Raw genomic sequence first — 14,117 nt, forward strand, 5'->3', positions numbered from 1 at the left:
ACAGAATCTGGAGAGGGGTGGGGAACAGAAAGGAGCTTTTGGGCCCAGCGCTCCCAATGCCTCCGCTCCCCTTAGCCCGCAAGCCCCGCCTCCTCCAGCTGCTCGCGGTCCCAAACAACCGGGTGCGCCGCCGGCGCTCTCCGTCCATTGGCCCTTAGCCTTTTCCGTTTCCGCCCAGCCCTCCACAGTCCACCAATCAGCTTGAGCGTTTGGGTAAGGGGCCACCTCCGAGGCCGACGCTTCGGCTCCTCTGCCTCCCCCGGCTGCTGCCTCCGCTGCTGCCTCCTCCTTCCCCACCTCCTCCGTCAGGCAGGCGTCTGCGGGGGCCCGAGGGGCGGCGGCGGCGGCGGCGGCGGCAGCGGCGGCAGCGATATGGAGCCGGAGGCCGGCGGCCGAAGCAGTGCTCGCAGGCACGGGGCTGGGCCCCCGAGCACTCCGCCGCCTCGGGAGCAGGAGCGGAAGCTGGAGCAGGAGAAGCTCTCCGGGGTGGTGAAGAGCGTCCACCGGCGGCTCCGCAAGAAGTACCGGGAAGGTAAACAGCGAGCTTGAGCGAGGGGGGAGGGGAGGCCTCATCGCCCCCAGCCCCTTGTCACCTCTCCCCTCCCCCAAGGGGCCACCATTACAACCTGAAGGAGCTGCACGTCAGCCCCTGCCAGTGCCGCTCTCCCAGGCCCGGACGCCCCCTTCTTGGTCGAGTCCTCAGTCGGCGTCAGGCGCGCTCTCCCGCCCCCTTTTCTTCGAGGGCCCTTCAGGAGAGTTCCAGGGCTGTGGAGGAACTGAGTCCCCACCCCTTCCAATCCCCTGTCCCCAGTCGGGGTGCTGAGATTGTTGTCACTACACACACAAACAAACGCACCCTCCCAGAAGAGGCGGAGGTCGCTTGTCGCGAGAGAGGTGAAGGTAGAACACGAAGGCAGGTAAAAGCCATTTGTGAAAGACAGATTGAAAGAAGCCTGAGTTGCCACTCTCTCCCTTGCGCTTGACCAGGCTGTTTGATTTGCTGCCCCGACAGACCCCTCGCCTGTGGGTTTAGCCAGGCAGTGCTGGAGCTTCCTCGCGTTGGTTTCCAGGGCTGCGAAGTCAGCAGGCCTTCTAGCTGACTGGACTTCACCTTGTTAAAGGGGGGAGGGGCGCCATCCATACCCCCCACCCGCCGTTCTTCAAAACCTTGATCTTACTGTTTATTTCGGTGGGGAAGGAAAAGATCTGGGGCAGGTTCTCAAAATACTGTTTAGCTTTGAATAGTCTGTGTAACCACCAAGCCTCCTAAGGACACAGATGCCAGTGAAGCTGGCCATCGCTGGGAACCTGTCCTATGGAAGATCTTCAGCAAAGGAAGAAGCCTTTAGTAGCTTTTGCTTCGCCTGAGGAGCGTTTATAGTTGGGGTCTACAGTTATCCTTGGTGTTTTTAAATGTAGGCTTCTTTACAGAGCTATTTTATAGGTCACTTGACATTGAAAATTCCCCGTTTTTTCACACACTCAGGAGAAATTTCTTGAGTATCAAAATGAGGGATAACCTTCTACTTGTTCGCACTTTAGCTTAATTGCAAACTGAAAAGTCGGCATTCTTCTAGTGTTAGTCTTATAGTGAGTTAAATTTAGGATTAGAAGCAAAATTTGTTACAGTGACATGTAATATCATGTTACTTTTGATTTACAAACACTTTTCAGTTACTGTAGAAGATTAAAAAGAAGTATCTTTTGTTCCTTTGAATGTAGTTGATGTGTTTCATTTTTCAAACTTTAAATTCAAAGTTTTCCTCCCTTGGCAACTCAAGCCTAGCTTTTTAAATAGCTGTTTAAATAGTCATCCTCAAAGATGGCCTATAGTTACTGTTTAATAGGTAACAATAGAAAGAGACTTATCAGGCATAGTTAAGATGTTGACATTTGTTTTTTAAAAGAACGCTTTAACCCCCAACCCACAATTTATTCAATAAAATGAGTAGTTGTTATGGCAACCATTGCATCATTCTTGATATTCAGAGAATGCACTTACATAATGGCATTCACTGTAGATTGGAGAAATCCACTGGAGAAATGAAATAAATGGACACAATTTCCTTTAATTTATCATACTATTTTGTAAAACTCTAAGCAAGTACATCTTTTTAAAGAAAAAGCTGACTAGCATATAATGGTTTCCATTTTTACCTTTTTATAATAATATTATTAATTTATTCATAAATGAAGAGGTTCCACTTAAATCAACACACTACTGATGTGTCATCATGTCTTCAAGTGCTGTTTTTACTTGATTAGTTCTCACATGTTGAAACATGTCTTTAAACTTGAATATTAACCAAGGGAACCTTTGTTTATAATGACAATTGGTAGTTGGAAGTTACTAGAGCTAGAATAGATACATGTGGTTCATAAATGAATGATCTAGTGTGCTTCTGGGCAGGTAAAGTCCTGGCAGTCTGTAAACATTTGAGTGAGACTGTTCATTAGGTATTTTAATGCCCTGAATTCCATCAATGATCTAGATTTCTCTAGGCTTTATTTCAGTGAAACACAAAGCCCCATCAGTGAACTAGCAAAGTAAAAGATCCTAAAGAGCATGCCCTTCCTACTTTTATTTCTGACTTGTAGGTCAAATCTTAGTTGTGATTGGGCAGAAATCTGTGAAAAGGTGAAAAGACCATCTGTGGAAAAGTCTAATTATGCACATAATCCCAAGAAAATAATTTTTAGTGTTTTCCTCTGAGGTTTTAGTATTGTTATAATACTGGTGGTCCACAGTCTGCAAACATATAAGTTCATTTGCAAGTCACCTGTGGTCATAAAATAATGATATAAATGGAGCTTAGGTGCTAGGTCAGGTTATACAGGCCTATTTAAACAGTAACTGTAAGACCATCAACGATAAAAACTACACACCTTTTAACAGTATTTCTATCAGAAAATGCAGTGAAAATTCCAGCTTAGAATATTGGAATGTTAGACTAGAAGGAGCCTTAGCATTTATCATTGATTCCCAAATATGACTGATCAGTAGACTCATCTGGGTGCCATTTAGAAAATTCCTGTCTCTACCTTAGGTATATAGTTTCAGAATCCTTGTCACTGGGGCCTGGAAATTTGTCAGCCAGTTTTTGAAACGGGGATTTAAACTAGCTCATTCCTTTTACACGTGAGTGTGCCAAATCCCCAAAATACTGAAACAACTTGATTAAAGTTTGGATAGTTCATCATTAGCACTGTACATATTTTATGGGCACAATGGTTTTTCTTCCCAATTGCACACCTAATGGTGACTCCACATGTTGGTGGAATAGGAGGGAAAATGGGAAGCAGAAGTTTGGTTTGGGTATAAAGATGTAAATTGATGAGAATGGGGTAATCCATGGGATAGGTATGATTAGTTGAGTTGGGACTATATGAGGTACGGGTTTTTGTGTGAGAAATGGCAGGAAAGGAAATAAATTAGGGTAGAATGAAGAATCTTCACTGGATAATAAGGACAGGAGTGAGCACTGGATAATGAGTATAGAGTTAGATAATGTAGTTTTCCCTTCCCTTATATCTGGTACTGAAATTGAAAATGAAGCAGGAATAACAATGAAAGTAAGATTTTCCTGCTGTGGTAGAAAAAGATTTCTCTCCATCCTTCCCAGTCCATTTGTCCAACTGATGCTTGTTGATGGGGATGAGCAGGTTTGGGGTTGGGAGGGGTAGTGGATAGAATGGTAAAGACGAGCAGGTGGATTTAGTGCACTCCTTCTTTTACCACTTTTTTCCCTCTCTACTCTATTTACTACCTGTTCTCTGTCACCACTTAAAGATCCTCTGCCAATTTGTATAAAGTGAGAACTGGAGATAATGGTCAGTGTTGTAGGCAGTGCTGATTTATCTTTAGTTACCAAGAGGAAATGGTAGAGAAATGTCTAGCAGTGGTGAGAAGAGGTGTTTGTAGTGTCAGCCATTTATAGCTAAGGGACAGTCTTTTAGATTGAGTTTATATAAATGGAAATATGCTTGCAGATACAGGTGTTTTCTGTCTTTGCTATACAGAATTTTAAAAATAACACCACAAAAAGCTGTCTACAACTCATGATACATTTAAAATATTTCTGGTCTCCCATCCTGGTTAATACTTGGATGGGAGGCCAGAAACATTTTAAATGTATCATGAGTTGTAGACAGCTTTTTAATGAGAAACAGCTAGTTTTGCTTTCCAAACAGGGACTTCATTGTTTAATCCGATCTGCCTGATGAGTACATATCTAATTGAAAACTGAAGTAGAGCCATGTGTATTTTAAGTGTCTTTGTATGTTTTTTTCCATAATCCTAGTCACATAATCCTGTTCTTATAATGATGATTATTATGCTTGGCATCTCTTTTTCCAGACTTAAAGTTTTCAATGATGTAAAAATTCTGAGAAAATGTAAAGGCTACCATTGTTAGAAATAAAAGTGTGATTTCCATTCCATTTAGTTTTGATTTTTTAACCCATCTGTGGATGTCTTTAGTAAATTTCATCAATTTATTCACTCTGAATTTATTCTCTATGCCAAAACAAGTTAAAACAGTTCATCACACAAACCCATGCAGCTTATAAATCAATCAGAGAAAAGTAAAAATGTATAATAACCTGTTAACAGTGATATTCTCAAGGTCATGGGATTATGGGTGATCTTTATTGTAGTTTCCTATATTAAAATCAATGTTAGTAATAGCAATGATGATATTATAAAAGCAGTTAAGACAGATTACTGATACTGAAGCACAAAAGGAGAACACAGGCTATGTTGGTTCTGTAGACTAATTATGTTTCAAAGATAAACAGTTGTGAGCAGCATATTAAGAAGCAACTACTAAATAGTCTAGTTGAGATGTTTAATTCTTATTGATTATTCAAATTCTTCATAGTTTGAGACAAAGGGTGAGCTAGAATAACAGTTTTGGATAGGCTGAAAAATACGTTTGTGATTGTTATTCTTTAGCAAACACCTCAGACGAGAATTGGCAGGGAGGGAAAATGTTGAATTAGAAATAATTAAAACTGACACCAGAAGGTCTAAAAATGAAAGAATGAATGTAATGTTCATGTTTTTCCTGAAACAAAGTTTTGAAATTGTTTTTAAAATTAGGATAACAGACTTTTTAATTGAAATTTCCTAACTTTTTTTTCCTTCTGTGGCCTTCAACACTACTTCAAAATACTAACCAACTCCATGACCCCAAGAAACTTAGAACAGGTTTTCTTTTTTTTATATTTTTTAAAGTGAGGTTTTATTCTGTTTACTTTTTTTTTTTTAGTCACGCTCATTCTGATATAGAATCAGAAAGTGTTGCTTTGTGATAGCATCTTTATTTAGTCAGCAGAATAAGTAAGGTGAAGACTGTCCACAGAAGGGCTTTGTTAACTTTGCACAAGGAGAGTTGGAACTGCCGTTCTAGTAGAGAGAAAAAAATGAAAGGTTTAATAATTAGTAACACTAAAAGAGAACATTGATAAACAGTCATTTCAGTGAGAGGCACATGGTATATTAGCTATTTGATTTTGTTATTTTTAGTCATCTTTGTAGGGTTTGTATTTTTTTTACATTTCAAAAGGTACAGTAAAAATTAAGTAGATCCTCTTGATTGACGTAGATCCTTTTGATTGTTTTGTAGGGGGAAAAAAACAATAAATGCAGTGGATCTTAGCCTTGGTTCCACATCATTATCATCTGTGGAACTTTGTGGAACATAGGCATATGTATTTAAAAGCTCCATAGGTTATATAATGGACAGAGGAGTTAAGGAACACTGAGCTAAAAAGTACTATAGAATAGGAAGGAACCTAGGAGAAAAGAGATCACCCACGAGACTCTTATTCTGATCTCACTTAGAGTTAATGATAGCATCAGTAACAACAGTGATCATGAAAATAGAGAAAGATATACCAAAGACTTTTTGAAGGTCAGAGTGAGTAGTTTCAGTAAAAGTAAAGGGGAAGAGTCAGAGATGATGTCCAGCTTTGTTGTCTGGGAAGATGTAAGTACCCATTTTCATCCGTTTTGGAAATGTGTGTGTGTTGGGATGGGACCAGGAGAACAGAGTACACAGGTTGATTTGTCATAGGGATGGTGTAATTGTTTAGTTTGGAATATATCCTTTGGAAGTGTAGGATTGGAAGCCCTGTCTGTGGAAGTTTGAGGCCAGATGAACTGCCCCACGGAGTGATGATAATGTATAATTGAGTACAGATCCTTGGAAGACACCAGTAGTGTCCAATTTTACATTAGTGCCCCTCTTTCTGTCTTATGTTTCCATACCACAGTTGTGCTTGCCTTTATTGTATTTATCCCTTACCAGTTCATTTACCTGTGTTTCCCACTAAATTTAGTTCCTGGAGTAGGACTCTGCCTTTTGTTTTTATATCCCTAGTACGTAGCATCATGCCTTATAAATTTAAGACACACACAAAAAGAAAGAAGTTAATATAGATATTTCCAGGTGGTAGAGTTTAATTTTTTTATATTCATTTGTATTTATAAATTGTAAATTTTGGGTACAATTTTTTTGTAAAGAATTTATGGTCATGGCTTATATTGAATAGTTAGATTAATTTTACTCTTTTAAAAATGGTTGAAATTATCAATATAAACATCATACTGTTTCTCTATAAGTAAAACAGTAAATAGTGGAGAATATAGATACTGTAAAGTGCCTTGTCCTTAACATTTGGTACATGTTTCTTGAATCAACTTGCCTTAATTTACTGTATACTGTGAATTTCTCTTCTTTCTTATCTGCTACTCCTCTTTCCCTACCCATTGGTTCCTTCATACCAGTGTTAACCAAAGATTAAAAAAAAAAAAAAAGTTTTGTCCAAACAGAAAAATGGGAACTAACAAGGATATTGTATTGTATGTCTGTGTGTGTGTTAGAAGATGGTAATAATTTTGTGTATGAATGTATATTTACTTATATATTGTAACTTCAGAGATAAAAATTTTACAACCCTAATATCAATCTCCTAAATTCTCGGAGTGAAATTTGTATTAGTTGCAAAATGAAAACATCTGAGAACCACTGATATAAACTATATTAATTTATTGTGCTCTAAAGTGTAGGTATGTTGATGCCCATTGCAAGAGTTATTTTAGAATAGATGGCTAATCACCATTACTTTAGAGGGGCATCTGAATATCCCCTTTCCTCATTTATAAAGAAATTTCTCTGCTTAATATAGAAATTCCTAGTCCCATTTATACAGAAATTAGTTCTCAGAAGGTTGTTCATAAGTCCTTTGTTTACACTAAGCAAGTGATCTCTGTGGTTGTACACATATCAGTAAAGTTGTTTCATAAGGGAATAACAGATGTTGATGTCGTTGATTCTGACTTTTCTTAATTCTTTCCATCTCAAGTATAGGAAATATTCAATTTTACATTTTGAATTATTTTTATCATAAATGTTTATGAAAAGAGAATGCTCCAAACACAAGATAGACTGTGGGCTAAATTGTGTTTGTAGATACAGAGTTTCATCCATGCAGTGTTTTGTTTTTTAATTAAATTTGACTCTTCAGGATGCCCCAAGTCTCACTGATCTGTATATTTCAAGAGGCATTTGAGTTTACTGTCTTACCATAGACCTGTGGTTTTGAGCCATCACTGCACAGTGGCTTCATCTGGGGAACATTAAAATAAATAACCAGTTCCCACTCCTGATCAATTAAATGAAACTTCTGGGTGATTCCAGTTTGCAGCCAGAGTTGAAACCATTGCCAGAAATCTAACAATTAATGCAGTTGCAGAGACTAAATAACTGCATTTGACTGACAAAAGACCATTTATTTGTGGCAAGTAGAGTCAGTGTACTTTGTTCTGGTGCAAAGCTTTGTTCATATCTGTGAACGTTCATAAATTAAAAACTTGTAAAGAGAGGCAAGATGGTGTGGTGGTTAGAAGTGTGGACTTAGGCAGTTGACTACTAGGTCTGATGTGTACCCTTGAGAAGTTTACTTAATCTCTCTGTACTTCAGTTTCCTTATCTGTAAAGTAAAATATCTGCCTCAATGGGTGTATTAGAATTAAATGAGTTAATATTTGTGAAGTACTTAAAAAGTATTTGCAACATAGGAAACATTAAATTTGTTAAATACATTGTTTAAGAAATAATAGAGGTTATCATTAGCTGTACTGCCTGGGTGCTTTTAAGGGCTATAACATTGAAGATTGGCTGGTTCCTGGAATTTCTACCGAGACTGCTCTGTAGTCTCTCTTCTTCAGTATTAGAATGGCTGAACAGGCTTTTTTTTTTTTTTTTTAAACATTTTTTAAAAAGTTTTTTTTTTTTTAAAGATTTTATTTATTTATTTGACAGAGAGAGAGAGAGAGGGAACACAAGCAGGAGGAGTGGGAGAGGGAGAAGCAGGCTTCCCGCAGAGCCTGGAGCCCGATGTGGGGCTCGATCCCAGGACCCTGGGATCATGACCTGAGCCGAAGGCAGACGCTTAACGACTGAGCCATCCAGGCGCCCCTTTTAAAAAGATTTTATTTATTTATTTGACACAGAGAGAGCACAAGTAGGCAGAAAGGCAGGCAGAGGAAGAGGGAGAAACAGGCTCTCCGCTGAGCAGGGAGCCCGACGCGGGGCTCGATCCCAAGACCCTGGGATCATGACCTGAGCCGAAGGCATCCACTTAATCGACTGAGCCACCCAGGCGCCCTGTAACAGGTTTTTTTTGCCCCCCCCTTTCTTCTTATATTTCTGTTTTTATAAGAAAGGTCTGACCTTCTTAGTACATTACAATATTGGGGTTTTTCCCTCATCAGAGAAATGACTAGTCATGGCATGTTGGGTATAAGATGCAGGTTTTCAGGTGTTCTTGTGTTTGAATCTGAGGAGCTGCTTCTACACCACACACCTTGGATGTTTTTTCCCCTTTAGGTGTGTCCACTATCTCAGGTGCTCAGGAATTCTGAGAAGCCTGGTTTAACTGTATTGGTGAGACACTCTGGTCCTGAACACTTTAATGCCATAGAATGGCTGTTGAACTTGTTTCCACTTGGTCATGAGTTTATCTGCTTACCTCATATTAGAGGAAATGATCTTTAAAGGTTCTTGAAATGTGAATTTGGTAATCTGGTCATCTGTAGGTAATCTGTAGGTCATCTGCCCATATTTGATAATATACCTAAGTAAAAATTAAATAAATTTTTAGTTCTGAACTTCTACAAGTTCAAGATTTGTTTGTGACCGGTTTTTGTTCTTTTTAGAGAAGATGATGACCCTCAAATTTCATGAAATACGATTTTTTTAAATTTTGTAACTTTTACTTTGCTTATGGTACTTAATATTTTTAAATGAAATTTATTGAGGTACAATTTATGTACAGTAAAGTGAACCTATTTAAAGTGTGTAATTCAATGGTTTTTTAAAAAAAATTTATTATGTTACATTAATCACCATATTACATCATTAGTTTTTGATGTAGTGTTCCATGATTCATTGTTTGTGTATAACACCCAGTGCTCCATTCAATACGTGCCCTCTTTAATACCCATCACCAGGCTAACCCATCCTCCCACCCCCTCCCCTCTAGAACCCTGTTTGTTTCTCAGAGTCCACAGTCTCTCATGATTTGTCTCCCCCTCCGATTCCCCCCCTTTATTTTTCCCTTCCTACTATCTTTTTTTTTTTTTTTTTTTTAACATATAATGTATTATTTGTTTCAGAGGTACAGGTCTGTGATTCATCAGTCTTACACAATTCACAGCACTCACCAAAGCACATACCCTCCCCAATGTCTTTTTTTTTTTTTCAAGATTTTATTTATTTATTTGAGAGAGAGAGAGAGAATGAGAGACAGAGAGCACGAGAGGGAAGAGGGTCAGAGGGAGAAGCAGACCCCCCACTGAGCAGGGAGCCCGATGCGGGACTCGATCCCGGGACTCCAGGATCATGACCCGAGCCGAAGGCAGTCGCTCAACCAACTGAGCCACCCAGGCGCCCTCCTCCCCAATGTCTTTCACCCAGGCACCCCATCCCTCCCACCCCCCTCCACTCCAGCAACCCTCAGTTTGTTTCCTGAGATTAAGAATTCCTCATAGCAGTGAGATCATATGATACATGTCTTTCTCTGATTGACTTATTTCGCTTAGCACAGTACCCTCTAGTTACATCCATGTCACTGCAAATGGCAAGATTTCGGGGGTTTTTTGATGGCTGCATAATATTCCATTGTACATATATACCACGTCTTCTTTATCCATTCATCTGTTGATGGACATCTTAGCTCTTTCCATAGTTTGGCTGTTGTGGACATTGCTGCTATAAACATTGGGGTGCACATACCCCTTCGGATCACTACATTTGTATCTATGGGGTAAATACCCAGTAGTGCAATTGCTGGATGATAGGGTAGCTCTACTTTCAACTTTTTGAGGAACCTCCATACTGTTTTCCAGAGTGGCTGCACCAGCTTGCATTCTTACCAACAGTGTAGAAGGGTTCCCCTTTCTCCACATCCCTGCCAATATCTGTCATTTCCTGACTTGTTAATTTTACCCATTCTGACTCGTGTGAGGTGGTATCTCATTGAGGTTTTGATTTGGAGTTCCCTGATGCCGAGTGATGTTGAGCACTTTTTCATGTGTCTGTTGGCCTTTTGGATGTCTTCTTTGGAAAAATGTCTGTTCATGTCTTCTGCCCATTTCTTGATTGGATTCTTTGTTCTTTGGGTGTTGAGTTTGATGAGTTCTTTATAGATTTTGGATACTAGCCCTTTATCTGATATGTCATTTGCAAATATCTTCTCCCATTCTGTCGGTTGTCTTTTGGTTTTGTTGACTGTTTCCTTTGCTGTGCAAAAGCTTTTTATCTTGATGAAGTCCCAATAGTTCATTTTTACCCTTGCTTCCCTTGCCTTTGGCGATGTTTCTAGGAAGAAGTTGCTGCAGCTGAGGTCGAAGAGGTTACTGCCTGTGTTCTCCTCTAGGATGTTGATGGACTCCTGTCTCACATTGAGGTCTTTCAACCATTTTGAGTCTATTTTGTGTGTGGTGTAAGGTGTGATGGTCCAGTTTCATTCTTCTGCATGTGGCTATCCAATTTACCCAACACCATTTGTTGAAGAGACTGTCTTTTTTCCATTGGACATTCTTTCCTGCTTTGTCGAAGATTAGTTGACCGTAGAGTTGAGGGTCCATTTCTGGGCTCTCTATTCTGTTCCATTGATCCATGTGTCTGTTTTTTTGCCAGTACCATACTGTCTTGATGATGACAGCTTTGTAATAGAGCTTGAAGTCCGGAATTGTGATGCCACCAGCTTTGCTTTTCTTTTTCAACATTCCTCTGGCTATTCAGGGTCTTTTCTGGTTCCATACAAATTTTAGGACTATTTGTTCCATTTCTTTGAAAAAAAGTTGATGGTATTTTGATAGGGATTGGTTTTGACAGATGTATACACCTATGAAGCATTACTACACTAAAAATACAGAACATTTCTTTTGTTTCCCAAATTTCCTCATGTTCCTTTGTAGTCATGCCTCTCTCACTCTGTACTCCATGTCCACCGATCCCTTCTCACTATAAATTTGTCTTCTTTTTTAGAGTTTCGTGAATATGGAATCATGTGATTTCTTTTGTATTGTATACCATGTAAGAACCACAACAGTGCAGTGTTGATCTTTGATACCATGACTCAACAAGGGTAAACCACTAAGAATAATGACATGCTATTCTTATCTAAAATTAGCCTCAGATTTACACTTAACAAAATTTCTTATCTTCTGTGCTTTATATTTTTAAAGTGGAACTTGTATAAATTTAGGAGTGAAAATTAGGAGTTATTGAGAAAATAATATTATTTCTAACATACTTATAAACATCAGATGGTCCTGGCATGTAAAAATGCATGTACTTTAGCACCATATATCTTTTTTTCCCCCATAAAAATAGCTCATCTATTTAAATAGTGTTTTTGCCAATAATTTCTCCTTAAGCTTATAGCTTTTCCTACAAGATATATGTACTGTTGGGTTTTTTTCTATTTCAGTAGAAAATGCCATTTGAATTGTTTTTTCACATTTTTATTTAGATGTATGTACTGTTATGAAAGAACTTAATGGATACAACTGCATTTCCAGCTGCAAGTTTTTCTTTAGACAGTAACATAAAGTAAAAATATATATAAATCAGCATAAAACAGTGAAGTTTCCAGAAAATTGATTTTGAATCTACTCTTTTTCTAAGCCTCTTGTAACTCATATTTTGAGAACACTATTTTGAAGTATTCAAATTTTGCTTTTTCATCACTATTGTCCATTGACAGTTGTCAACTATAGTTTGAATTTTACTCTAGCACCGAATTTATTTTATAATTTTGGTGTTTTGTGTATTTTTTCAATATGGCAAAAATGTAAAACATTTTTCCCCCATTAATGGGGCACCATCACTAACACCTATAGCTTATACAAGTTATAAATCAAAATAGTCTTTGCCTTTCAATTTATACTTTCTAATGGGAAAATTACCATCTTATGGTTTTAATAGACAATATACATAAACAAGTGACAAAGTACCGTAAGGATTGCAGATACATACAGGAACGAATTTTAAGATGATCAGATAAGAAGCAGATAAACCTTTTTGAATATGTAAATTCAGTTATTGTTTGAAGGAAAGAAATTTGCTTATAACAAATGGCAGGAGAGAGGTTAATTCAAAAAGGAAGAATAGTATCAACTTTTAAATAGAGGATTCCATTGGTTCACTTGAGTTTGGACCTGTTCTTGAGGTTATTTAGAAGAGCAAAAATGAGTAACTCCTTAACTCCATTGTACTTGGTTCTTAAAAGACAATTGCACTCAAAATAATATCTTAAACTAATCACAAAATTATTAAAAATGGAACTTTTTTTTCTTATATCCTCATGACTTATTTATTTTATAACTGGAAGTTTGTATCTTTTGACCCCATTCACCCATTTCTCCCACACCCCACCCCATATTTCTAGTGACCACCGATCTGCTCTCTGTATCAACGAGCTTGTTTTTTTGTTTTTGTTTTAGATTCCATGGAACTTTGTCTTTTGAATTAATGAATTAATGTGCTATTAATTTTTTCCTAGTTAGTTGGTACTGCCTTTTCATAGGAAGTAGTAGTTCATATTTTTTTCTTTTAGTTGTCACACAAAATGTTTGTGGAGGTGAATTTAATCAATAATTATGATACTGTCTTGAGGGGCGCCTGGGTGGCTCAGTCGGTTAAGCCTCTGCCTTAGGCTCAGGTCATGATCCCAGAGTCCTGGGATCGAGGCCCGCATCGGCCTCCTTGTACTCTCTCTCTCAAATAAATAAATAAAATCTTTACAAAAAAAAAAAGATATTTTCTTGATATTAGGACCAATCTTCAAAATAACTTGGTTCATTGATTTCTGTTACTGAACTTAGTTTGACAACTTGAATTGGCATTAGTTGTGTTTTAAATTATTAGTTTTTTTTTAAATTACTGTTTTAAAATTTTAAATATAAGAAGAATATAATAAATAGAAGTCATGTTAACTTAGTTCTAGAATCTTATTAGGCAAATTGATGACTTTATCTTTTAGACTAAGCAGAGGTTTACCTTGATCTTTAAAACTATGTATTTGAACAAATGATAACTGATTTCTTCTCTATGTTTATTATTTTAGTTTGACCATAAAATGTTCACTAATTATTAATTTCAAGTTCAGCTGGAAGGCATATATTTTTAATTGTGCTTTCTAAAAATAATTTTTGAATTCTCTGTATTCGGACAAAATGAAATGTATGTATTTATTGGAGATTTACCTTTCCCTCCCTTCTTCCTCTTTCTTTCTCTCTCTTTTTTAAAGATCCATTCATACTTTTAGAGGATGTCCGTAAGAAGTGGGCAAGAAAATAGATATTAATCGCAGTGATTTTGAGTCATCACAAATGCCAGTATCATTGTAAAATCATATGACTGATTACTAATTCATTGAGAACTCTGAGCTTGAATACTTAAGCATTTCTGGTTCTGTTGACTAGATCTTTGATGCAGACCTCAGGAAGTTCTTAGTTCCTGATTTGCTGTTTGGTAATGAAAAAGTATTATTCTTTTAAATAATTAAATCTTTTAGATGTTGGTTGACCTAATTACTAAATG

At 37.8% G+C, this 14,117-nt stretch overlaps 1 protein-coding gene across 1 annotated transcript in view; it reads left to right on the forward strand.

Annotated features, from left to right (window-relative positions):
- The first annotated feature begins 227 nt into the window (after positions 1–227).
- Positions 228–14,117, forward strand: part of BMT2 (base methyltransferase of 25S rRNA 2 homolog) — a 95,033-nt gene continuing 81,143 nt past the window's right edge. The window contains exon 1 of the mRNA XM_064575030.1: positions 228–532. Coding sequence (XP_064431100.1) covers positions 373–532 — 160 coding nt within the window. The 5' untranslated portion in view covers positions 228–372. The remainder of the gene's footprint in view (positions 533–14,117) is intronic.

Source organism: Mirounga angustirostris, unplaced genomic scaffold (genome assembly GCF_029215605.1).
Source record: "Mirounga angustirostris isolate CCGP_5_RB_7025 unplaced genomic scaffold, mMirAng1.0.hap1 SCAF_12, whole genome shotgun sequence".
NCBI classification, from domain to species: Eukaryota; Metazoa; Chordata; class Mammalia; order Carnivora; family Phocidae; genus Mirounga; species Mirounga angustirostris.